This window comes from Furipterus horrens, unplaced genomic scaffold (genome assembly GCF_987537825.1).
Source record: "Furipterus horrens unplaced genomic scaffold, mFurHor1.1.pri manual_scaffold_5, whole genome shotgun sequence".
Classification (NCBI taxonomy): domain Eukaryota; kingdom Metazoa; phylum Chordata; class Mammalia; order Chiroptera; family Furipteridae; genus Furipterus; species Furipterus horrens.
In genome coordinates this window covers 137593217-137620371 of record NW_028327175.1, presented here as the reverse complement: position 1 = coordinate 137620371, position 27155 = coordinate 137593217, and the positions used below count along the sequence as shown (strand labels likewise).

The 27155-nt window shown below is 42.6% G+C and overlaps 1 protein-coding gene across 1 annotated transcript in view; it reads left to right on the top strand.

Annotated features, from left to right (window-relative positions):
- PLCE1 (phospholipase C epsilon 1) overlaps positions 1 to 27155 on the top strand; it is a 294291-nt gene extending 267136 nt beyond the window's left edge. The window contains exons 23-32 of the mRNA XM_090277947.1: positions 1607 to 1897; positions 6426 to 6589; positions 7866 to 8127; positions 10069 to 10187; positions 11996 to 12124; positions 15595 to 15804; positions 19996 to 20154; positions 21348 to 21566; positions 21887 to 22081; positions 25271 to 27155. Of these exons, the coding sequence (XP_090134073.1) occupies positions 1607 to 1897; positions 6426 to 6589; positions 7866 to 8127; positions 10069 to 10187; positions 11996 to 12124; positions 15595 to 15804; positions 19996 to 20154; positions 21348 to 21566; positions 21887 to 22075 (1742 nt within the window). The 3' untranslated portion in view covers positions 22076 to 22081; positions 25271 to 27155. The remainder of the gene's footprint in view (positions 1 to 1606; positions 1898 to 6425; positions 6590 to 7865; positions 8128 to 10068; positions 10188 to 11995; positions 12125 to 15594; positions 15805 to 19995; positions 20155 to 21347; positions 21567 to 21886; positions 22082 to 25270) is intronic.

Genomic DNA, 27155 nt, shown 5'->3' with positions numbered 1-27155 from the left:
CTGCTATCTTCACTATTATAACTCCAGAAGATCTATCCATTTTATTACTAATTACTTTTTATTATAAAAGTAATAAATTCTCATAGTTAAAAAATGCAAACAATATAGGCTATTATTAAAATTCCTTTCCATTCTCAATGGCTTAGTTCAACTCCCCAGAGGTAACCACTGTTAAGTTTATTGTTTTGGTCAAGGAAAATAAGATCCTTTTTAAGATGATCCAAATGGGATATAACTGAACATACTTGTATAACTTTTATATTGCTATAACTTTTCAAATAGTTTTCTGTGCATATGTCTGCCTTATTCTACTTAATGCCTCTGGCATTCCATTGTGTGCATACTGTCATTTGTTTAACTACTTCCTCACTGGGAGAACATGTGGGTTGCTTCTTGGGTTTTTTGTTATTGTTGTTTTGTTGTTGTTGTTTGCTATAAAAAATGCTAGAGTGAACACCCTTGTACATATATTGTTGTGTATTGTGCAAATACATCTACAGGACAGTGCCTCTACTGAGGCAGGGGACTTTCAGGCTTTCAATTTAAATTGGTGTTTCTCCACTTGTAACAGAACCCACGGGCTGTTTAGTTAGGGGCCCGATTGCCCGCCGCCAGAATTATAACTCTGAATACCAGAGTTTGGTGAAAAGAAAAAGAATTTTTATTTACATAGTCCTGCCTCCCCCTCCCAGACCTGGCCAGTCTTAGGAAAGTCAGAAACACCGTTTCCCTACTTCCTAGGCACAGTTCAGCTTTACCAGCAGCTGCCAATCACTCAGTTCTGATTGGGGAGGTCCTTTCTGTGCTGTGGTGCCCTCCAGCTCTCAGTGCAGAACCGCCTGGATTCTCAGCCTCCTTGCAAACTGCCTTCTTCCTGCAAACCGGATGGATCTCCGCTCCTTCTCAAAGCAGTCTGGCAAGAGCCTCTTCTTAAAGCAGCCTGGAGATCCCTTCTCCAAGCCAGATGGAGGGAGCCCACAAGAGCCAGAGAGTGAGGGCGTGAGGGCCAGAGAGAGCCTGAGAGAGAGAGCCTCCTAGAGCCAGAGCCAGCCCAAAAACGTCCGCAGCTGCTTCTCTTCCTCCCTGCCTCCTCTCTCCCCCTGCGTCCTCTCACGCAGTGGGTGTTGCAAACAGTTCTGACCATTCACAGAACCCTCCGTAGGCTCTGTCTGCTTCTTCCCTACCAGCCCACAGGCCAAGATCCCTCGCATCTTCCTGAGTCTTAGAAGTAAAGCGGATCTTTGCAACGATGTTTCCAGCCACTAGCTCCAGGCATGCAAGGGCATCCTAAAAGCTGCTTCCTGCTCCCTATCTCCCAGCCAAAAACTCTGGGGTTTGTTTTTGGACTCCCCTGTTTCTGTAACACACTCATTTTAAAACTCAATAGCTATCATTTCTTTTCAAGGTGGTGGACTAACAAGAAACACTATTATAGTATAACATTATTGTAGCATATGCTTAACAGTGAAATACTAAGTAACACTTAAGATTTATGCTGCTGTGTTACGTGGTTATACTCGTTTACTGGGATGTTGTTCAGATTTCTCTTTCTAAAACATTTCAAGTTTTCTGCGCTAATCTGAGGCTAATCTTTTGGGGGGTTTAGGTTCCTCTGAAGGAATGCGACAGGCCTGGGAGGAATCTTCCTCCCCCCTCAGCCCAACCACGTCCCTCAGCGCTATCATTAGAACTCCCAGATGTTACCATATCTCATCGCTGAATGAAAACGCCGCCAAACGTCTGTGTCGCAGGTATTCTCAGAAACTGATCCAGCACACCACCTGCCAGCTTCTGAGGACCTACCCGGCCGCCACCCGCATCGACTCGTCCAACCCCAACCCGCTCCTGTTCTGGCTGCATGGGGTACAGCTTGTGGCACTCAACTACCAGACCGATGGTAATGGGCCTGCCACACCCGCAGGGGTGCTCTCTCCTCCCCGCTTTGCATCTATAGTTCAGTAAACCTGGTTCAACAAACTTTTTTTTAAAGGGGCAGGATTCCAGACTGGAGCACAGCGTACGTAAGAGTAAAACTACAGGTGCATTTGATACTGAATTGTGCCCTTGATGTTTCAGAGTTGAGGCAATAGAAGAGAACCTTAAAGGGGTCCCTCATAAGAGTCTCCTGTTCCTGCCCCCTTTTTAAAGCGCCTTTTAAGCATAAAGCTGCTCTTGTGTATCTTTAAATGAGACACTATTTAGGGCTGTGTCTAGTTTATTTCTAAAGAGCTTTTGGGGTAGAGAGTTCCTAGCACCCCTTAGACTATTCTTGGCCGTCAAAAAGTAGTTGTCACTTCAAACAAATTGCAAGTGAAAACCATTTTAGCTTCTTCTCATCCCATTGATACTGAAATGGTGACTATAGGTCATTGCTGTCAGAGCAGCCAACACTGAGAAAACAAGTACCGTGAATGATAGGACCTAAGAAAGTAGGGTTCATGTTTCTCCACTGCTGATACAACTCTGCTAACACCAGCAGCTGGTGAGGCCTCTAAGTCTAGAATAAAAGCCACCATTTTATTGCGCACTCACTGTGCGCCAGGCCCCGTGCTGAGTTTTCCTCAAGCCCCATTATCTCATCCAGTCTTCGCAACAACCCTGAGTGGTGGGTACCGTGATGATCCCCGTTCCTCAGACGAGCAAACCAAGGCACAGAGCGATTGATTTGTTCGAGGTCACAGAATGATTTATAGTAATCAATTCAAGGATTCGGGGAATTCAGAGGATAAAGTAGAAAAGTAGACGAGGAATGTTTCTTCGAAGCTCATTCAGAAGCCACAGTCTTGCCTTTGAACAGCCAAGCAGCCTCCTCGTTCCTCTCGTATGGACTGAATCGGGTCCTAACTAACAGTGCTGACCCATCAACCGCAGCACAGCCCCATCTCCAGCCAAAGTCACGCCCACCTTTAGCTCTGGGACCAGCTAGCCACCTGGCACTGGTGCAAACGGTGCCCATTTGTGGCTGACCCTGCAGACTTAATGTTTTTCCCCTTGTTATATTTGCTTCTTTTGATTGAAATTAAATAACATAATGCAGGTGAAGTACCATTCTCAGCATAATGCCTGGCACATAAAAAAGCATTCTGCAAATGTTAACGATGATTAAGTGTTTTTGATAAGTTATGAAAACAGTATGATTTGGACTCACAAATGGAAATAATAATGAAACATTTTCAAAGCTGTAAAAATTTCTTTTCAATCTGTCCCGAGTGGCTTGTGGGCTCACATCTCTGACCCTGTTTGTAGCCCTTGTCCACTGGCACCCTTGGTTATTATGGTACCAAAATATTTTAAGTAAACTGAAATGACTAGCAAAATGGTTTTCTCAGGGAAACGGAACTGCATTTGCTTTTGGATGTGCCCTTCCTCCTGATGTACCGAGGCCACTGCAGACACACTGGCTCCACTGATGGCAAAGGGAGCCACTGCTGAATGGAATTGCCCCTCCTTGGGCACCTCCACAGTCCGGAAGCACACACTGAGGCTGCAGCTTGGCCTTCACTCACCCTGGAAGGCTTTGCCTCTCTCCCAGGTCAAGCTGAGAGTACATGTTTGAGCTGCCTGCTCAAGGGAGACAGATGGCTGTGCTGATGGTTCATCCTCAAGTTTCTCTATGTAATCTTCCAACCCAGGAGAGAGCACTGTCGAAGAACCTCTCTTGATTCAATGCAGCAAGCAATGATTAAACATCTCCCCATGCTGGAAAAGGCACAAGCAACATGCAGGTTTAGCGTGTTCATCTGCAAAAGTCTCCTTCGTTTGCACAAACTGGGGATAGAGCCTGGTCACCACCTTGCACAGAGTATACGCCCAACACATGCACACTGAGCCGATGTCCCCATCAGCGCCACTACAGCCTGGACTTGCAGTTCTTGATATTTGATCCAGATTTCATCTAGGTACTTCTCTGTGGATTGCAAGTACAAATAGAGAAAGGTCAACAATGGAACCATTATATTTTAATTTTTACAAAACATTCCTAGGTTAGGGAGTGCTTGATGTTCCATTAAACATCCCAACCAAGTAACAGAGAACTCTCTCCAGTGTCCCTCTAGCCTCCAGCAGTATTCCATGGATCATTGCCTAACCACTTCCTGAATTTCAGCAGACCCTGATGCCCCAAAGGAGTGTCCATGGACTTAGTGTCATCTCTTCCCAGGATGTCTAATGGCTCTGTCAACTCCAAGAAAGTCTGCAGTGATCTAGAACCAGGAATACCCCAGGTCTACACTCAATAAAACTAACTCTTGAGTTTGGAAACTGACTTGAGCCTGGTATGCAAACTCTGGTTATTGCTGGCAACCATCCCTCAACGTCCTTGCCATCTGCCTCATGTCCCAGGACCTACAAGTGTATGGACATGAGACCCCAATAAAAATTTTTAAAAATCTTCTATTAGTAGTTACCATGCTTTCCTAAATGATTGTCAAACTCTTTACAATGACTTTTCCAGCCCCCAAATATAGGCATAATTATTACGGGAATGGTGTCTACTTAATGCAGAGTTTTAAAATTAATAGAAAACCATAAAGGTAATGCTGTGGCTGATCTGTCATCACCTGCATGACTGAGGGGAGTAATCAGGTGACACAGATTCAAGCACACTCTCACTAGGTTACAATAGGGCTTTTAAAACTATAGCCCCAAATGAAGTTCTGGGACCACCCATAGGGCGCAGTAAGAGGGCTAGATTTGAGGTCCCACCTTTATGCCAAAATGGATCTGTTTTACCTATTGGATTTCTTAATGCTATTGTAGTAAAGAAAAAGTGCTTAACAGTTTCAGAATGCTGAAAGGATAAACACAGACCTCATGAAATCAGACTTCAGACCCAATCAGGTATTGACTTCATAATCATAATTTAACAGCTACTATTTATCAAGACCTTCTGTGTGCCACATGCTGGGTAGGGACTTTCACACATTATCTCATTGATGACACCCCTGTGGGGTGTACATTACATCGTTCAGTTGTTAAGATCAGGAACTACGGGTTAGGCTGCCGGGGTTTGAACCCTACACCCACTACTTACTAACTGTGTGCCTTGGTTTCTTCACTTCTTATGCCTCAGTTTCCTCATCTATAAAAAGGAGAAGACCTCATGGGTTATTGGGAAGCAGTGATACACTTAAAGTACTTAGAATGGGGCCTGGTGAGAGTGTAGGAAGTGCGGACTGCTATAATCTTTAGTAACATACCCAGTTCACATTCATCAACTCTGCATAAGCAAGTTTACTTCACTCTCTTAGCCATCCTAGCCCAGGTCTCTGTTCCTCTTGTCACAGGGAGTCGGGGAAGAGAATTCCCTCTTACTGCAAGCAAGACGATCAGCCTCAATGAATCAGTCCCATCAGGACTGGAAGGGGCCTGAGACATGGAGTCCACTGCACTGATTTTTAGAGATAAGGAGGCCGAGCCCAAGGAGCTTTCATATGTCTACGACATCTTACCCCAAGAATTCCTGCACACAATCCCAGCTGACTCCACATACACAGAAAGATTTTACACACAAGACACGTGGAGGCCAACTTCCTCTTGTTCTGTGGTGTTTACCACACTTTTCCTTGATGTCGCTCATTGTAGCAAAGTTCACTGCGCACATGGAAGGAATCTGTCAGAGGGAATATTTGTCAGGTGTGTCTCATAAATTCACTGTTCGTTTGGGCAACCTTTATACAGACTTGCGCCATCAGATGAGCGTCTGAATGTGTTAAGAGCCCAAAACAGTACAGGGATCCAATTGTTGATCACAGAACTTGCCAAATAAAATCTGGCCACAGAAGACTGGAAGCCACTGTGAGGATTCCCAGAGTTTACAATGGAGGGGATTGTGGACATGATGTGAATCAAGTGTGATGAGAATTTTTTTCATATTTAACCACAATTTAAAAAGAGGTAGAAGTATTGTAATTTATGAGTTGAAATTGAGATTTCATGGTAAAATATATTTTTCTGGCTCTTCTCCCAGCCTTCTTGGATTATTAAGATTTTATCTTATATTTGCAAAAGCACATATCGGTCATATAGCTATCTGCACAGTTTGGCATATGGGGATAAGAAAATGCCATTATTGTTCTTTTCTAAGGTTCAGTATAAAATGACATATCTCAAAGATATTTTTTGGATGGGTGTTGTAAATTTTTTATTTGCAAAAAGAGTTTTTTAAGTGGTAGAACCTGGTTTGGAGTGAGAACACTGGGCTTATCCATAAACTGAGCTCCATGAAGACAGGGACTTTGTGTCGTTACATGTTGTATCTCTAGTGCCTAACACAGCCGGGCACATAGTAGTCAACCAGCCAGTGTGCAGAATAAACGGATGGTCACCTCTTCATGCTTAAGCTTAGGGAAAATCAATACAATGTTCTTTTGAACTTGACATTTATAAGCGACAAAGTAACAGGCAATATTGACTTTGTTTTGCAGATCTCCCATTACATTTAAATGCGGCCATGTTTGAGGCCAATGGTGGCTGTGGCTATGTTTTGAAACCCCCAGTTCTGTGGGACAAGAACTGTCCCATGTATCAGAAGTTTTCTCCCTTGGACAGAGACCTGGACAACATGGAGCCCGCTGTCTATTCTTTAACTGTAAGTGTGGCTCCTGTCATCAGAAGATAGCAAGGTGCTTTGGCCTTGCTGGATATGAATTCAAGGCATTACAAAGTTCTCATGTCAGAGTTTGGTTCATGCAGATTTAGTTCCCAAAGGGTTTCTCTGCCTCCTCAAAGCAGTGCCTGTGGTTTAGGAATGCTGTCGCCACACGTGTATTTGCCGACGCCCTGTAGGTGGAGTTATGAGCTCCCTGCTTCACCTACAGACTGATGATGGTAACTCTGTCCTCCAGAGCCCTCAGAATCATCACTGAGTGCCACCCCTAAAAGGTGAGCTCCTTGTTAGGGCAGGTCATCTTAAACTCCAACAGGTTCTTCTAAGATCAAAAAGGCATCAATATACAAGTCAATTAAATATCTTTCCTCCTTACAGTTTAAACTTTATCATTCCTGGGCCTTTCCTTATTCCTTTTACTGCCTGATTAACTAAATGGCAGAAACTCCACAGACTGCCCTTAACAACAGCCCCTAGTACCTCATGACTCAACTTTATTTCCCCATTCTTTCACTCCCTCGTAGCAGACAGAGGAAAGGCCCTCTGGTTGGATGACAGCAAAGCGGTTGGAAGTAATCTCTTCTGTCCAACTTTACAACTTGTCCATTAACTCGGAAGAAAGAATATCAAGTAGCCTCCACTCACGACACCTCAAACCCCTGGGAGAACCCACTCTCAGATTTTCCCACCATCTCAACTGCTCATTTCTTTCCCTAAGATGAGGGCAGGGGCCCCTCTTATGTTTGACCATCTTAGCTAGACTCAAGTAGAGGGTCATGGGCCGACAGAAGGCTATGAATTAATTTTTAACAACATTCCCTGTGACTTGCTGCAAAACTAAACTATTCAAGAAAATGACTTTGAAATTATCAAATATACACCTAAAACATCTCAAACAGAATGTTCATAACAAATTTGTGTTTACATTGCATAAGCTCTCCCTCCTTTTCTCTTGCCTTCCTGAGAAACTTAATTTCATCGTAACTGCTTGGTTTTAAAGATACTTGAACATTTCAATGGCTGAAAGGTGGCAGGGTCAATGAGGTGACAAAATAAGCTTTTCCCATGACTCTAGTCATGTGATTGCCTGATTACAATCATTTGCCCTTTTTTCTTTTTTTTTTTTTTTAAGCAAATTTATTAATCATTTACCTTATCCATTTCAGAGTGTTCTTTGTGGAGGGGAGTGGTGAGGTGCAGAGGTTGCCTGTGTTTCCTTTTTATCTTCAGTGACTTTGATTCTTGTTTCCTCCCTCAGATTGTCTCTGGTCAGAACGTGTGCCCGAGTAATAGCACGGGCAGTCCGTGTATCGAGGTCGATGTCCTGGGCATGCCACTGGACAGCTGCCACTTCCGCACAAAGCCCATCCATCGCAACACTCTGAACCCCATGTGGAACGAGCAGTTCTTCTTCCGGGTTTACTTTGAAGACCTTGTATTTCTGCGCTTTGCAGTCGTGGAAAACAACAGCTCAGCAGTCACTGCTCAGAGAATCATCCCACTCAAGGCTTTGAAACGAGGTAGCGTGACATTGTCATGATGTTACTAACTACTGTGGCTGCATGACGGAGGCCCCACAGCTCTTCTTTCTACTTTTCTGTATGTTTGAGTTTTTCATATCTAAAAGTTAAAATTAGAGGCAGGGAGAAATAATACAAATCTGAACACTGTTTAAGCACATCTCCAGTATAGGTTTTTCTTTTACATTATCCTAAAATCCGAGGTAGTCACAACATTCCTAGGAACTACAGCCTCCGCCACCACTGGTGACGTCGGGAGCAGTGGTAGCTGGCTCTCATTCCCTGTATCCCTTTCCAAATAGCTCCCAAAGCAACCCTGGCACCTTTAAAGCAGAGACTGAAGGATAGGAAACGGAGGTGGGAGAGGTGGTGTAGTAGTGGCTCAGTGGAAGGAGGCTGGAATCAGAGCCTGGCAGAAGGGCAGTGTCAGAAGCCAGGGCTGGGTGCTGGAAGTAGAGGAGGAAGGATGCAGAATCCTGAGCAGAGGCTGGAGCTGTTGACTAGTGGGTTGGCTTTGCTGTGGGTCTCCGGGGACCCTCCTCCCATTGCACCGGTGCAGACCGTCTGTGAGCTTCCTCTTAAACTCTGGTGTGCGTGGGAGTTGCCTGGGGCTCTTGGTAATAAAATACAGACTCTGATGCAGTAGAATCTGGGGTGGGGCTTGCGATTCTGCGTTTCGAACACACACCCAGAAAGGCTGGCGCTGTCGGTCTCCTTGCAGCACCAAAGCCCTAGCGCATCCATCCTCCCACAGCCACACTCCCACTGCTGACCCCTGCGCCCCGCAAACCCGTGACAGCCTCCCACCTGTTGTTCTTTTCCTGCTTCTCGTCTCCACTGTGCAAACAGCACACGGGCACTGTACTGCTCAGCTCAGACTGTCATACCAAAATGCCACAGACTGGGTGGCTCCAGCGACTGAAATTTTATTTTCTTGCAGTTCTGGAGCCTCGAAGTCTAAGATCAAAGAGTCAGGAGGTTTGGTTTTTTCTGAAGTCTTGGCTTGGGGATGCCACCTTCCCACTGTGTCCTCACGAGGCCATCCCCGGTCTGTGGCTTAGCATCTGGTATCTCTCTCTGTCTATGTGCTAGTCTCCTCTTCCTACAGGGACACATCATTTTGGATAGTGCCCACCCTGATGATCCATTTCTAACTTCATTACCCCTTTAAAGGCCTTACCTCTAGATACAGTCCCATTCTGAGGTTACTGGGTGTTAGAGCTTCAGCATACGAATTCTAGGACACAATTCAGCCCATAATAGTTTTAAAACTTGAGAAAGTATGAGAAACAAAAACAATCTTATATAAATCCTGTTTTAAATCTCTCCATAATAATCACTTTTGGTGTATATCTTTTGCAAGCTTTATTTCTCTGCCCATATATATACACATTGTTATATGGTATGTATTTTTTAACAGACAGGCTTCCTAATCATCTTAGTGTTTTGTAACTTACTAGTTTTCACTTACTAATTAGTGTAGGTAGTCAGCAGCTTTCTGTGTTAATAACTATACACCTACATTATCCCTTTTACTGGCTGCATAGTATTCCATTTTATACTCACACAAACATTCACACCATAACATTTAACCAAGTCCCTGTGACTAAAGCTGTTCTAAGATGGAATATTTAAAAAATGGTGACTGTAGATACAAAAATGATGAAGTTTTCTACTATATTTTGTTTGAGTTTAAGACTTTCTATTTAAGTGAGAAACAGTTCCTAGACAAGTTAATGACCAGTAGGTGGCCCAACACTGTCCCCAGGAGCTGCACTGTCACAGTGACAAGGCATCAGTTGGTTGCATGCCCATTGCCACCCCCTGCTCTTTCTGAGGTCTTATTTCTACCTACCATTGCTTAACCTCCCAGGGGCATCATCTTGGCTGAGCACTGCAGTGAGAGGCTAACGGGCTTTTCCCAATTCTGCACTGTTCCAGGATATCGACATCTCCAGCTGCGAAACCTCCATAATGAAGTCCTCGAGATCTCTAGTTTATTCATAAACAGCAGACGGATGGAGGAGAATTCCTCTGGCAGTACTGTGCCAGCCTCTTTGGTAATTAAGTTCTGTTTCACTCAGCATATTTGTGGGGATTGCTATGCTGAAGGTAGGTTTGCTTGTGATACAGGAGAGTGATAACTAGGTAGCTATGGAAATGGTAATAATGGCCAACACTTGGCTTTTTCTAAGCACTTTACATATATATTAATTCACCCAACTGTCTCAATAACTTTAGGAAAGAGCTGTGAGTACCATGTCCATCTTACAGATGAGGAAGGTAAGAACTAAAGACCTCTGAGGTCACTCAACTATAAACCCAGGTTCATCTCGTGCCAAAGCCCATTCTCTTAATGTGAGCCAAAAATAACATGTGGGGAAGGAGCTAGTTAACCAAACCTGCTAGGAAGCGTTCAGTGCGTCTGGAAACTTTAGGTTAGACCAGGAAAATCCTTTGCTGCTTCAGTGGTCCAGGGGCAGATGTCAGGTGAGCAGGGTTGGGGAAGGCAGCCAGGTGCTGCTGTTAATACGTAACTTGCACCTTGGCAACTGGGGAGATACCGAATCTACACTCTTGTGAATTCGAAAGGATCGCTGCAAACGAAGACTGCCACCATTGCAGAATCAGTGTTTTAACAAGTCCCCCAGGTAAGGCTCTGGCCCACTGACATTCAAGAACCAAAAGACCTGTGCTCGCTCCAGCAGTCCAGGGTTGTTTACTTAAGCAACACTGCTCTAGTAAACCAGTTCATTCCATTATGCTTGCTCTTTAAAAATTAATAGGCTGTCCATCGATTGATTACCTGTTTACATGTTAATAGTCTGATCACTGTTGTATGAACCTTATTCTTCACCATAGTCCTAACAACCCTTGAAAAGGCACCTTTATGCTCACAATGACGCTGGCTTGACCACCGCCTCTGCCACCTCCAAGTAGCTGGGCTTTCTTCTCTGCTCCTCTTTCCCCCACCTCGTCAGTTCCTTCTCTCTCTGTCCCTGACCTTGTTGCCCTACGTTTCTCCACTTTTCCCTTCAAAGTGTGGCCAAGGTTGAGAACAGCACTTTGGCCCAAGTAGAGGGAGGTATTGCCTCTGTCTTGTGCAGAGGACTGGGAACCGGGGACAGGGCCACCTGACACCTCAGAGCAAGAATGAGATGCTTTTTCTGAAAGTCAAGGTGAGGGTCTGGTTCTGGGTTGGTTGCCCTCAATACGTCCCAGAGCAGAAGAGTCTGCACATGCTGTGAAAGAACTGTTCTTCCTCACAAGACTTCTGACACCAAACGTGTCGTGTCCTTTCCCACGTTACTTCTCTAACTCTCCGGCACCACTGGCTGTCCTGCCTCCCTGTTCAGTTCTGACACTACTTACCTGGAATTAGCATCCGATCCCACAGACTGCCCACAAGTCCCTCTTCAGGTTCAGTGATTTGCTGGCATGACTCACAGAACTCAGAGAAGTGTTTGACTTATCAGAATATTTTATTTATCATCTTATCGTCCAAAATTCTAGTCTAGTGCCTTCAAGAGTGATGGAACTCACTAGACACTGTTGAATGTCAGTTCAGAAGTTAGGACTAAGGCAGATTTCAGATGATATCAGCGCCATAATTATCATGTAAACAGGTAACTTTTGTAAAATAATATTTTGGTGGTATGCTGCTAAGCATCCTCACTAGACTGTTAAAGAAGATGCACCACTGCTTCCTCAACCACAGAAAGATGGGTCGGGTTGTAAAGGATGCTCTGCTTCTGCATTTACCTGTTCCTGTACGTCCTTCTAAGGACCAGCACTTCTGGGTTGAATATAGCCTAGAAATTGCATGAGAATGACAATGAAAGGGAAACCATGTGATCTTTCTTGACAGATGTTTAATACAGAAGAAAGAAAATGTTTTCAGATGCACAGAGTCACGGTACATGGGGTCTCAGGCCCAGAACCCTTTACTGTTTTCTCTATAAATGGAAGCACCAGGGCAAAGCAGCTTCTCCAACGAGTAAGTGCACTGAGCCTGCGTGTGTGTTGACGACGTGCCTTTTGATTATTTGTGATATTCAACCTGAAAGATTTTGGTATGACTAAATAAGCTACCTTAACCTGTAGGGAAGAATTTTTAAGAATTCTCCAGCTACATAAAAAAACACTGGGCTCAAGAAGGGTACAGACCAGGAGGGATAGCTCTCCAACATGTGTGCTATTTCCCTCTGAGCTGAGACACAGGCCTGTAAAGCAGAATGTACTAATCAACCAGAATTTGCACACGAACAGAATGAAGTCTGTCATTCTAGGAGCTGGATTAAATTCTTAGAGCATCAGGCCAAGAATACATGTCTGCCCCTCCAGCCTTAAGCATTCATTTGCATATTGAATAGCCCCCTGGCCCCTCTTCCCCTGGTACTTGATCTTGGTCCTTGAGGTCCTACCTTTCTAGTGACACGTAGAGGCGTGGAGGGCCCAACACAAGAGAGACTGTTACCCCAACCACTGTAGCAGATCTGGCCCAAGTCCCCTCGTGCAGTGCCACTTCTGCTCTGGGTCCCCCCAGGGATCTTGGTGGCCTTCTGCAGGCAGGGACACTGCCCCACAGGAAGACTTGTAAGAGAGAAAAAGCCAAGAACAAAGAGCAGCATCCAGAGAGGGAGGCAGCTCCTCAAAAGAGCAAGGCAGGCCCATGTGTAATTTTTTTTCATACCAGAAGCTCCACTCCTGCTTGGTACAGTGACCATTAGTCCTTGCAGACTGTTTTATCCTTAACCAATTTAAAAATTCCGTCTTCTACTGAGGTTATGCCAAGGGCAGCTGTGACCAAGTGGAGTGACCGTGGAGCTCCCTCTGAAGTTCAGGCGTGTGGTGCACTGTAACTGGGATCATAGAATGATTGGGGGATAAAAAACCCATCAGGCAACCACCCATAGTGTGCATTAATAAGTAGTGCTGTCCTTCGAGGGGAGTCTCTATGGACAGGTCAGCATTTCCCCAACGTCTCATCATTGGCTTAGTGCCAGAGAAAACAGCTTAAGTGTCAAATTTCATAACATTATAAAACAGAAGCTACTACCAAGTTGGGTTTTTGTTTGTTTAGTTGGGTTTCTGTTGTGTGTGTGTGTATGTGTGTGGTTTTTTTTGTTTGTTTTGTTTTTTTGTTTTTTAAATCAATCAGTCTATGAAATTTAGTGTCTACTATCACAAAGCACTGTTGCCCGGGCTGGTGTGGCTCAGTTGGTTGGAGTGCTGTCTTGTAGACTGAGGGGTTGCAGGTTCGATTCTCATTCAGGGCACATGCCTGGGTTGCAGGTTCGATCCCTGGTTGGGGTGTGTGCGAGGGGCAGCCAATCAATGTTCCTCTCTCACATTGATGTCTCTCTCTCTCTCTCTCTCCATTCCTCTCTCTAAAAGCAATGGAAAAACATCCTCAGGTGAGGATAAAAAAAAATTTTTTTAAGCACTGTTGAGGTTTCAGAGACTATAAAATATGAAGATATAAAGTAAGGAAACATTTCCATGAATGACCCATTACATGAGTGCCATCCCATATGCATAACCACGTGGAAGTAAAGCAGGACTGAGAAGGGAGGGGACAGTCCAACTGACCTGCTCTGGAAGCTGTGCGTCCTGAATCGTTCCTGCAGTGGTCATTGCCCTGCCCCATGGCATCCAGAGCCCTGCAGCCATTGCAGACCAAGGGCGGGGGTGAAGGAAGCAGAGTCTTCCAGAGACTCTTCTGCCCCCACCATCCTCAGTTCATTCTTTTCCTCCAAGGGAGACGAAACAGCGGCAGGTGTGGGGGAGAAGAGTGTTGACTTAATCCAGGCCTGATGGCGGCAGCCTTCTCCCGTCACCGAGAATAACTGTAACGATGGCTCTTGATTATTGAGCTCTCTTACTGTGCCCGTGTCATACTTTGTCACCAGTGCCTCAATCATAAAACAAATCATAAAATTAAAAAGTTGTTCCTGTGGAGGCAGAAGAATATTGTTCCTCCCACATTCTAAGTTCTTCTGGCTGGACTAATAATCGAATTAACAAGACAGATTAACAGGAGAAAACAACCAATTTTATTACGAATGTGCACATGGGGTTCTCTAAAATGGGAGACCAGAGGACAGAGGGCGCAGTTAAGGTTTATATATATAGTGTGGGGCTTAAAAGGTCAGGGAGGCAATTCACATGGAGATGGAAAAGCAAGGGTTTTGTAAATAAAGGTTCACCAGGCCTTCCTGAACAATGAGACGCAGAGAGGACTCTGAACAAATGAGCACCACGAGGTTCCCCTCATCGCTCATTAGTTTATATTAAACTATAGTTACCTGTGAAGATTATCTCCCTTCCTGGAGAAGGCCCTCCATCTAAATTCTTTCAGGCAGTAAGGACAAAGGTTGAAGGTTATTTTTGAGTCTTTTGTTTCTTAAAAATAACCAGCCTAAAACAATCCATATCCCAAACATCATATTTAGGGGTGACACACTCTGCTTCCCCTCATTACTCTTACTGTTCCCACTTTACAGAATCTCTAAAGGGTTAAATATCTTGCCCAGCACCTCACAGCCAGTAAACATTAAAGGCAGACGTCAGACCCAGGCCTGCCTGGCTCTCCAGCCTCATTCCCTCAGCCACCCTGTCTGACTGCCAGGGTCAGTAGCCAGCGAGGAAAACAGGCCTCTAGGCACACTGTCAAGAGCCTATTGAAAAGAGAACTCCCAGGAACTTAGATCAGATGAGATTAGACAGTGATTGAGAGATTATCTTGGAAAAAACCTGGACTAGGTTCTTTGCCCTCGGTCCTGTGTTGTAAGATTACAAAGAACTAAATTCATAGATTTAAAAAACTAAAGTTTTTAATTCAGTAGAAGCTCTCATCCAGCAGTGGGAAGAATAGTTATGACGTCTGGGGATTATGAATAAACTGTGTCGTTGCCCAGAATGGACACAAACAATTCTTTTTGGACATAGAATTCTTAGATCTTCCAAAAAGAATTATGCCACACTCCGGAGGCGGTTTCACTTACCGTGCACATCACAGCTACCTGAACACTGTGAAAGTAGACTTGTGGGTGTTTTGTATTGTTTTTTCAATTAATTTGATTGTTTATGCTATTACAGTTGTCCCCAGATTTTCCCTCTTTGCCCTCCTCCCCCCCCACCACACCTCAGGCAGTCCCCACACCATTGTCAGTGGCCATGGGTCATGCATAAGCTCCTTGCTTAATCTCTTCACCTTCTTTCATTCAGTTCCCCCATTCTCTTCCCTTCGACAGCTGTCAGTCTGTTCTATGTATCCATGCCTGTGTTTCTATTTTGTTAGTTTATTTTGTTCATTAGATTCCATATATAAATGAGACATGTGGTATTTGTCTTTCTCTGGCTGGTTTATTTCACTGAGCATAATAGGAACATAGGCGTGTTTTGAATTATAGTTTTTGCCCACTCCTCCGAAGTGTGCTAAATTTGCCTTTGCTTTATCTTTAGATTCTGACCACGGAACAAGACACCAAACCTATTGCCACAGACTGTTTTTTGATGGAAGAAAAATATTTTATATCTAAAGAAAAGAATGAATGCAGAAAACAACCGTTCCAGAGAGCCATTGGTCCAGAAGAAGAGATTGTGCAGATTTTAAACAGCTGGTTTCCAGAAGAGGGATACGTTGGCAGGATTGTCTTAAAAACTCAGCAGGAAGTAAGTGTGTCTGGGCGCAACCTACGCAATAACAGCTCAGTGTGTAATTAACCACCTCGCCGCTGGCCACCTCCCTCACCATCAGAATTTCTTACCATCCCAACCTGGTTTATATTATTATTCTTAAATATGAAGAAATGATTTTATTCTTCTGCATATATTCAGAATGTTATCTCTAAGTTACAGAAATTCAGCCTAAAAATCATCCCTTATAAAACGAAGTGAGCAGGTGACAGCGAGGTTGGAGGCGGAAGGTTAGGGGGTGGAGGGATTGAGCAAAAAGCCAGAAGGACTCATGGACAGTGTGGTGATTGCTGGGGCGAGGGACGTATAAGGGGACTAAGTGGTAAGGGAAAAAAATACAAGGAAGAGAAAAAAACAAAGTGAGCAAGAACTCAAAGGAGCCCTTGTACACATCATCAGCTGTTTGTTCAGTATCTCATTTGCCCGTGTGAGAGACATCGTGAGGCCACGGAACTGTGCGCGGCGAGGCCTGCAGGCACTGGGCATCTGGGGTGGTTGTGTTCCTGGGAGTGCCTATTGAAGTTTTAGCCAATAAAAGGTTCAGTGCTCATAAGTAAAACAACAGTATTTTTTAAAAATATAACTTTACACAAAGAATAACCTCTCAGCTTTGGTCAGAATTCGTACTAAATACACGATGTTCACTGATACTCCCGTGATAATTCCCAAGGAAACAGTACAATGTCAACTCCAAATTGGTTGGCGTCTGTTGGGGTTTGTCGATGGAGCCCTTTTCTTTTCTGAATTAACTGATAGGAGACCACTAACTTACTGCCGTGTTTTTTAAATGATAATTTAAAACAAGGTCATTGCTTTATGCAGAGACAGTCATGCCTCATGATAGACCAGCAATGAAGCAGTGGAGTCCATTCAACAACTTGATTATTTAAATAAATATTTATTGAGCACCTGATACATGCCAGGCCCTTTTCTGGGCATGTGATCTGCTCCTTTGGGAGACACACTAGATCTTGACTGCTACAGTGCCCATGGGTGGTCAGTGCTTGCTGGGTCACAGGGGAGAAGATAAAAAGCCCATTGCCAGCACCATGTGTCAGGTTTTCCCTCGTACTTAACTGTGAACATGGCCTGCAGCCTCTCCTGGGAACCAGAGCCACTGCCTCCCCTTATAACCTTGCCTTAGACTATAAAAGGGCACTTCATTGAAGCAAAGAAATGTAATAGTTTCCCCAGCTTACTCTCCCTATCAGAAGTACAAATTGCTAAGCCGGAGAAAAAAGCAGTTCTAATAATAATAGCTTTATGAGAAAAAAGAGATCTTAGCTGGACATTTAAAGCCATCTTTAATTTCTCAATTTTTTTCCCCTATTTCTAATTGTCATATATAAAAAAGTATCCTATAGGTGATGATTTCAGTTAATTTTTTAAATTATATATTTGCCTAATGATTTACCAAGTTCAAAGCTCTCAATCACCCACTACTTTGAATGACCTCCTGATTTCAGCAGGAAACAGAGTTTCAGTCAGTTAAATTAAGATGGGTGAGTAGTAGAAAGAACTCAAGTCTCACGGCTTCCAGGTCAGTGTTAGTTCCACATCCTGAGCTGCCCGGGCTGGAGCTGTGTCAGTCCTCGTGGGTTGCTGTGCCCAGCATTGTGGGAGGCAGCAAGCCACGGGAAACACGGCGCGCTGCCGAGTGTCCTGTGGGCCTTCATCACGTTCTTGGAAGGGCTGGGAGGTCAGAGCTGCCCGCCCATATGCAATACAAAGCGTGTATGACCACAGGCGATAGTGACCTCACAAATAAAATGTTTAATAAGGGCTGGTGGAAGAGAAGCGTTCTGAAGAAAAAGGGGATGAATTAGAAGTCTAACAAACATTTTCTGATGAAAATACAGCAAGCTCTCTTTTTATACACTCTTGTTGGGAAGCGATTTTTGAAATGACCGAAATGTATTTCAAAAGTTAGCAAACCACATTTGATGTATCTAGGTTTACCTGGTGCATAATGACACACAATACATATTTGCTGATTGAATAAATGAAGTCAGCAATTACTGAATACAAGCAGACACTGGCATAGTTGATAGATTAGAGCTCTAAGTATTTTCATTTATTTTACTCTTTGGAATTAGAAAAGCATAGAATCAGTTTGCCCATACATATTAAAAGTCCCCAGACTGTTCTCTGTGATCTCTGGCCTCTCCTGCCTGCCTTTTATAATTTTCTTATCTCCTGAGCTGTGAAGATGTCGGGTAGCACTGCTCCTGTGGTCAGTGTGCCCTGCTCTGACACCTGCTGGATTTGAAGCCAGAAGGCCTGGCTCTGCCACCTATTAGATGACCTTGGACAGCTCATCTGACTTCTGTAAACCTCTGTGCCCTAATGTGTAAAATCTAGAATAGAAACTACTACCCTGCTTGACAAAAACATCATCATGAGACCTATGGTAAACACATGGACAATATGTAGAAAAAGGCTTAGTAAACTGTAAAGGGCTGTACCATGAGGGCTATTGGTATGGTCATTACTTGTAGCTTCTAATGCAGCTGAAAATGAAATAAGCTCTGAGTGAGGCTCCAAGGAGCTCTTTTAAAAATAAATGTACATGGCTGTTGGGATATTTTATGTGGCAATTGGAACCTTTCTTTTTTTCCTTGCTTGGTTTTCAGGGCCCTGAGATTATAAACTATGTCATGTGAATTACCACTTAACCCCACTGACTGATTAAACATATTGTGATCAATGCCATAATAAATGCAGCAAAGTCTCTAGGAATTGACATGAGACCAGTCTTTGAAGTGGAAAGAAAACATCTTGTAGAACAGTGTACGTAGTAGAATACAACCTGATTTTATGTAATAAATGTAACTCCCAATCCCGTAATAGAATGAATGGGATCTAAAATTTTCAGTCATGTAAATTGTAGGGAGCACGACTGCAAGATTAACACAATGACGGGGTGAGCCCGTGTGGGTGGTTGGCCGGTCCTTTCTGGTCCTGGCTACAGTTTGGCGCCACCTGGTGGCAGTTACCCATTTGATAATGAGGACCATTCTGGGTCCTGTGGCTTTTAACTTCCAGGATAGTGACAGCGACTCTTGGGTTCTGGCTAGTTAGCACCACTTCGGTGGCCTGATCAGAGATGATGAGGCTAGGAGAATCTGAGGATCGGAGGACCTCCCTGCCAAATCCTCGGTTCCTGATATGGGTTGCCTGCTGTTCATTCACATGTACAAAAATATTTGTATATTCATAGTAGATGTTTAGAAGAATATATAACCTAACAATGGTGTTTTTTTCTTTTGTGGAGAATGAGATGGGAGAGAGAAGGAAAAAGGGTGAGAGTAGGAAAAGTTTGCCTTTTTATAGATATATTTCTGAATTGCTTGAAAATTTTAATAAGGTAGATGTCTACAGATGTATCTAACTATATGGGTGATATATATATACACACATACATATATTATTATATATGTAAAATTAACTGGAAGACAGTTCACCTGCAGCCAATCAACCTGATGACTAATTCTTATAATTATTGAATATTTTGTTGATATTTTCTAAGAGATCATATCTTAATATTTTATTTTTTATTTATAGTTTACATACAATATTATCTTTCAGGTGTACAGCATAGTTAAGACAGTCATATACTTTACAAAGTGTCAATATTTATTTCAATGTGACTTACCTCCAGCCATTGTTTCTGCCTTTCACTGTGGATTTTGTTCATTTAACCTGGCTGAATGTCCATTCCACACTTCACATTTGAGATGTCTAGCATTTCTTTCTTTTTTTTTAAATATATTTTATTGATTATATTGTTACAATATCTAGCATTTCTTAAATGCTCAAGATTGATGTGAGAATGGGTGGGTTTTCTCTTGCTTTTGGTAATAGGCAAGACGGTGCATGGTTTTTTTTACAAATTTATCCACAGTTGATTTGGACTCAAAATGCACAGCTAATAGGAGCAGATCCACCAGCCTGTTCTGGGCCAGACCTTATCAGTCTGTCCACACCAGCAGAAACACAGTACTTCTTTCTGTCCTTTTAGAATAATTTATGAAATACTAAATAGTGTATAAACTATAAAGCTAAGAGGTTATTTCCACATTACCAAGATACATCTCAAATTTTTGTGAGATTTTTCTTTCCTTCTACATCATCTCACCATTTATTCATTCTTCTTTTTTAATATAGAACCTAGAAGAGAAAAGCATCATTCAAGATGACAAAGAGGTGATCTTGACCTCGGAGGAGGAGAGTTTCTTTGTTCAAGTGCATGACGTCTCCCCAGAGCAACCTCGCACCGTTATCAAAGCGCCCCGTGTCAGCACGGCACAGGATGTCATTCAGCAGGTGAGCGCCCTCCCTCCCTCACCTGTCCTGTCCTCTGTAAATTATGGGAACAAATCAAACGTCAGCCTGTGTTATTAATGAAGTTCCCAGACCAGTGGGGACCTGAAAAGGGAGGGTGGGAAATAATAGTCCATCCCTTCAGCAGATACTTACCTAGTATCTACTGATAATAATAGATTTAGGAGGTGGCTCTGCAGAGTAATGATTTCATTGTCTCAGAAATGCCCAAGTCAATACCTAATGACCATCTCCAGAGAACAACCAGGAGGCCTACCCTGACCCTCTCCCACCTCTAGCATGCTTCTCTGTGTACAAACATGGTTTCAGAGAACTCTGTTTCCTTCCTTCAAAGCCTTGTGCTTTGCATTCGTTAAACACCCTGGAGAAGAAGTGGAATAGCACTCGGGCAAACTGTGTAACCACCTGTGCCTGTTGCAGTGGTGTGCTTTAAAGGAAACCCTGTGATTTGTAGCATTTGGCGATTTCTGTTGTGTAAACACGCCCAAGTCTGACCACGAGTCTATTCCATTTGGTTCCAATATGTGGTGAGGTACCACTTAGATAACATGGAACTAGGATAACAGTTCTTTGCTCAAAAGTTTTTGTGAAGATTAAGTCAGTAACATATATAAATTGTACAATTCCTAGCACATGGTGAGCACTATTTAAGTGCTATTTGCAATTAGTGAATGATAATTTTGTTAGTATAGATTTTGAACTTAGTTTCTTTTGTTGACCTTTGTGTCCCCAAAGTATCTGGGACATATTTATAGTAGGCCCTCACTAAATGTTTGATGAGTGAATAAACACATAAACGGGAGATAATCTTGTAATGAAATGAGAAGTGAGGCCAACTAAGTTCTAAAATGCCTTAACCAAGAATCATGGTAAAGAGACAGCCTAGGGGGACAGAGGAATATCTGAGGGTCAGGATTCTGTCCCTCACTGTCTGCATGACCTTGATGTCTATGAGCTTTGGTGCATGCAGCCAGTCCATCCTCGAATCTGCTTATATGGGGAAGTGTTATAAGCTACAGCTACACAAAGGTAAAAGGAGTGGGATGGTACGAACTGAAAGATCCCCATCATCTCTAAGTCTGTCAGAGTTTTCCACCTTGAAGTTTCATTTACAATGAACGCAGGTGTTGGAGGCAGTCTTTATCAGTTGATCAAATTTATAATTTACCTTTCAGACCTTATGCAAAGCCAAGTACTCCTATAGCATCCTGAGCAACCCCAACCCGAGTGACTATGTACTTTTGGAAGAGGTGGTGAAAGACACAGCCAACAAGAAGTCTTCCACCCCCAAGTCCTCCCAGCGGGTCCTTTTGGATCAGGAGTGTGTGTTTCAAGCCCAGAGCAAGTGGAAAGGTGCAGGAAAATTCATCCTTAAGCTAAAGGAACAGGTGCAGGTAAAGTTTAAGGTTATTTTGCTCTCTTCACCAGTTCTTTGATGTTCATAACTATACTGTGATAAAAATTGGGAACCAGTGAAACCTCGGAAAAAGTTTCTTACTCAAGAAATGTAGAAGGGAGAAAATTGGCTGTTTTCACTGTGGGAAAAGAAATGTATTCCCTTCTGTGGTTAAGCAGTCCAGAAAGGGGAGTCCCCCAGTCCTCCCTTCCAAAGCTCTACTTACTAGACAAGAGGGAAGGGCTCTTTCTCATAACACAGGGCTACAAGGACGTTGGCTTTAACCTAATACCGATGGAGAGTTCTTTTTTTCCACAGGCATCCCGGGAAGACAAAAGGAAAGGCATTTCTTTTGCAAGTGAACTCAAGAAGCTCACCAAGTCAACTAAACAGCCCCGAGGACTCACATCACCTTCTCAGGTCTTGACCTCAGAAAGTATCCAAAACAAGGAGGAGAAACCTGTAGGCAGCTTGTCCTCCAGTGATGTGACAGACTATCGACAGTGATCATGGGTAAGGCATCATTTGTCCAGATTCTTATCTTTTCCCAATAGCGGTGTCCCCTCACTGAGGTAGGAATGATACCAAAACAGGAAAAGGGCTCTGAAGATACATGTTACCTTCAGAAGTTGTCATTTTAGACCTCCTTATTTTGTATATTACTCAACAAAGGGTCCAAGAGGACAACCAACCTGCCCAAACTACATCAGTTTTATTTCATCAGACACAGAATTGTTTTAATTGTTGGTAACTCAAACCCTCTCAGTCAACATTCATTCCTTTGGATTTCTAGTTTTATGTTATTCTAATTGTTTGATTTGACCACAACAACCTCAACTTCTTCTGCCTCATTTTAAAAAATAAAAATTCAGCATTCAGGATGTGATTATTAAAATGAAAGCAAAATAATGTAACAGCCTCCATCCTCAAACTGCAGTAAATTAGGCCTTGGGTTGCCAGCCTACCACTTGGTATTCACATCCAGAGTAAATGTCATTTCTATCTTAAAACACATCATTTATATGGAATCTGAGTTTTTTCTAAAGAAGTATATGAGGAAACCAAACACAGATTTATTCTTTTCACTTAGTTTCCTAATGAACCCAAAGGATTATTAAAGCCCTCTTTTCACCTGTTGTGTTATAGTTCTAAGACTTAAAATTCACAAGCAACAAAAATGAATAAAAAATAAAATTCACAAGAGACCACAATGAAGGCATTGCTGCTGATACGACAGGGTTTCATCGTCTATCTTTATTACAATCAGGATTTTCTTATATTAAATTGTAAAAGCTCACAATTAAGGAACTCATTCATACCTCTTGACAGGGCCAACTTTGATTTGTAACAGCCCAAAAGAAAGCCAGATACATAGAGCCCATATTTCTACATTTAAGGGCCAACTCCTAAAATAATCAGTGCCCAATATTACACTTACAAAGCTCTTTGGTTTTTTTTTAAATCCTCACCCAAGAATATGTGTATTGAATTTTTTTTGTAAAGATTTTATTTATTTACCCTTAGAGAGATAGGGAAGGAGGACGAGAGGGGGAAAAACATCAATGTGTCTCTCAAATGCCCCCAACTGGGGACCTGGCCCACAACCCAGACGTGTGCCCTGACTAGGAATCAAACCAGCGACCTTTTGGCTCATAGGCAGGCGCTCAATCCACTAAGCCACACTGGCCAGGACACAAAGCTCTTTCAAAACAACAGCCAAGCCCTGACCCATGTGGCTCAGTTGGTTAGGCATCGTCGGGCATAGCAAAAGGTCACTGGTTCGATTCCCAGTCAGGGTACATGCCTGGTTTGCAGGTTCGGTCCCAGTCAGGGCATGTATGAGGCAACCGATCAATGTTTCACTCCCTCTCATTCTCCTTCCCTTTCCCTCTCTCTAAAAATAAATAAATAAAATCTTAAAAAAATTAAACACAGACAAGACCCTGGCTGGCTGGCTTAGTGGATTGAGTGCTGGCCTGCGAACTGAAAGGCTGCAGGTTCAATTCCCAGTCAGGGCACATACCTGGATTGCGGGCCAGGTTCCCAGCTGGGGGCCTGTAAGAGGCAGCAAGAGGCAACCGATTGATGTTTCCCTTGCACATTGATGTTTCACTGTTTCTCCCTCCTTTCCCCTCTCTCTAAAAAATAAAATCTTAAAAAAAAAAAAAGACAAGGCCAAATACAAGAAACGACTTCCCCCACGACATCTGCATATCCAGCTATTCCCAGGGAGTCTGGGTTGTTTATAGCTTCTATAGGTAAAGACTCATCAGAGAGAAATGTCAGAACCATGGTGGCCATCCACACCAGAGAGCATCAGATAATGCAGAATACGCACACAATAGCAAAGCCCTGGCTGTCCGGATTCTGAGAAGGTTCAGCACCCATTTTCTGTTGAGATGACGGTTGGATCCATTTTTTAGTAGTTCCAGACTCACTTCCTTTTCTGCTTCAATGTCACTTAGACAATCTGTGCCTTCTCCAAAAGCCAAGTGAGCTATGGGACTAAGCACCAAATACTGAGCCTCTCCATTTAGAGAATGGTCACCATGGTAGCGGGCCTGTGAGCGGGCCATAACAACAGTGATCAAAATGTAAAATACTGTTTCCCATGTAAAGAACTTTAGCATCAATAAATCATAGGTGTGATGTTATACACACATCCCATTATAGCCTCCGTAATGATACAGTGAAATTACACTCTGCACCTCAAGAGCTCTCAGGAGCTGCAAGATTACTTAAATACAAAAGAGTACAACTCCACTGGAAATCTGACTTAAAAATAATGTGTTGCTATAATAAGCATTACTAATTGCTTATAGTTTAGGAGGTTGGGGAGGGTGGTAATTTAGATAAATGTCTTTGAACTCAATTTTTCTGTAGCAAGCAGACATTCAGAATCATTCAGTTGACTTCGGCTTTGAACTTGGGAAGTTTCTCTTTTTAAAATGCCATTGGTGCATTTATAGAAATACAGATCCCATGTTATGAACTCCTTTACAAGTGGTGTTTCCAAGAAAGAGCACTTGTGAAAAAGAATGGGCCTTTCTCTATATACTAGTAAGAAAACAAACTTAGTATTTTTACTACTTTCTGGTAACATATTTCATGATGTTTATTCTAAAATTTTCACCTCTAAGTATCAGGTTACCCCTTAATAATACTCTTAAGAATTTCTAAGCAAGTAATTATTTACCTTACTCTTATCTTAAGTAATAGTTGTTGTAGAAAGCCCACCTTAAAAAAAAAAAAAGTTGAACAGCTTTTTTTTTTTTAAGAAAATTTTTTTCTAAAGAATATGGTGTTCCAGTACAGAAAGAGCCTCATGGTCTTCCTCCTAGGAACATCATGTTCTAACACTGTGAGTGTGTAAGATATAGTCCCTCCGCCAAACACAGCCACCAGAGCTCTGTGGGTTCCAGATAGTTGAACTCTACAGCCTTCCTACACTGTAATGTTTCTGCTCCTTCATTTAAAATATACTAACAAAGCTGTGGCCAGGTAGCTCTGTTCGTTAGAGCATCATCCTGACAGGCCAAGGTTGTGGGTTTATCGCCAATCAGGGCATATACCAAAATCAACCAATAAATGCATAAATAAGTGGAACAAATAGATATCTCTCTTTCTTTCTCTCTCTCCCCCTCTCTCTCATAAAAAAATTTATTTAAATATACTAACAAGCCTATGAATACAACTTTACAGGTAAAGATCTTTTGCCAAGAAAAGTCAAGAATGAACATGGTGGAAACGAATATAATTTCCTTGTTTTCATTCAATTTAAACTGGAAATTGATGATTTCTGGACTGAAGCTTTCTTCACACATGATGTGAGGTCCACACTGGGGACAAGCAAAGTGGCGCATGGGTAGCTAGTTACCGTTTTCCTGAGGAATGAAGCAAAGGAGCCCAGGAGATGCCATCTTACAAATGTCAAGTTGTTAAAATATATATACACACATATGTATTGGTCTGTCCAGAAGGTATCCAGCCATGTAATATGAAAAAGGAACATTTATCAAAGAAGATAGAAGACACAAGCAACATTGTACATAGACAATGACGCCTCAGCCCCTTCAAAGTAGGCACCTTGGGACCTTACAGTTGTCCTAACCGCCATCAGCTGCCCCGTTATATTTTCAGCCAGTCCGAAATTTCTTCCCTTTCAAAGGTGATGTTAGTTTTGGGAAAAGCCAAAAGTCACAGGGCACCAAATCTGGGCTGAAGGGGGGCTGAGTCACCTGGGTGTTTTGATGTTTCGCCAAAAAACTGAACAGGACGTGATGCATGAGGGGGCGTGTTGTCGTGATGAAGCTGCCAGTCACCAGTTACCCATAGCTGCGGCCTTCTGAATCATCTGAATAGTTTCCGCAGAGGAATGTTCAAGTTTAACATAAAAGCTGTTGGAGATTCATTGCTCTACTCGGTCAGTTATTTTGAATGTGACGGCCACACAGTACACATGCTCACCCAATGGCACCTACTGCCCCCACTGAGTAGTTCAGTGAAGTCGTTCTTGTTCACCCATGCGCATTCCAGTCCACTCTTCTTGGCTGCAGGTTACATGGACGTGGCACAAACCATTCTTATTATATTGACAATGGCTGGACTTTTTCCGGACACACCATTTTATATATGTACATATATGATTAAGCTTGCAACAACTGACCTAGAAACAGGGGTTAGCAAACTTTGTCTGTAAAGGGTCAGAGAGTAAATGTTTTTAAACTTTATGAGCCATATGGTCTCTGTTGCAACTCCTTAGCTCAGCTGTCACAGTGCAAAATCAGCCATGGACAATACATTCATGAATGAACATGGCTAGGTTCCAATAAAACTATCCACAGACACTGAAATTGGAATTTCATATAATTTTCATGTCACAAATGTTTCCTTTTTTCTCAACCACATAAAAATCTAAAAACTAGTCTGAGTTCAAGAGCCATACAAAAACAGGTGGCAGGCTGGATTAGGCTCAAGGGCCATAGTTTGCTAACCTAACTTAGAAAACTGGGAGCAAGCTAGTTTAATCATACACTTTATGGCTGAGAATTGGAAGCTTTTAGGCATTGCAAATACAAATATGTCCTATAAGATTCATAAAAGAGGAATTCAATTTAGTTTCCATATTCTGTACCATAATGTACTCTCCTTTAGGATATCTCTTTACATACAGAATGATGCTGGGTTGTTTCCTTTTTTCTTGGAAGTTTATTGCCTATATATTCACAGATTATTCCACTTTTGGTTTTCACAAAATTCATTCAGAATGATGTGTAATTTAATATCTACTGAGTTGTGACAGCTTAACAAGAAACTTATCCATTTTTTTAAAGAAAAAATAGATTGAGTTGGTGTTTAAATTTATTTATTTTGCAAGGTGTGTACTGACACTGTACTTATATATTTATTATATGTAGCTTTTTTGATATCGCTTATGGATTAGAAGGATTAGTGATTCTATCTCATTAGTTGAAGACAAATCGAAAAAGAAATGTATGCTCTGAATATCTGAAATGGCCCCGGAATTTCATGTTTAAAAGCTTCACTTTATTTCTGATTAACTTAAGAGCTATTGATCCAAGCCATA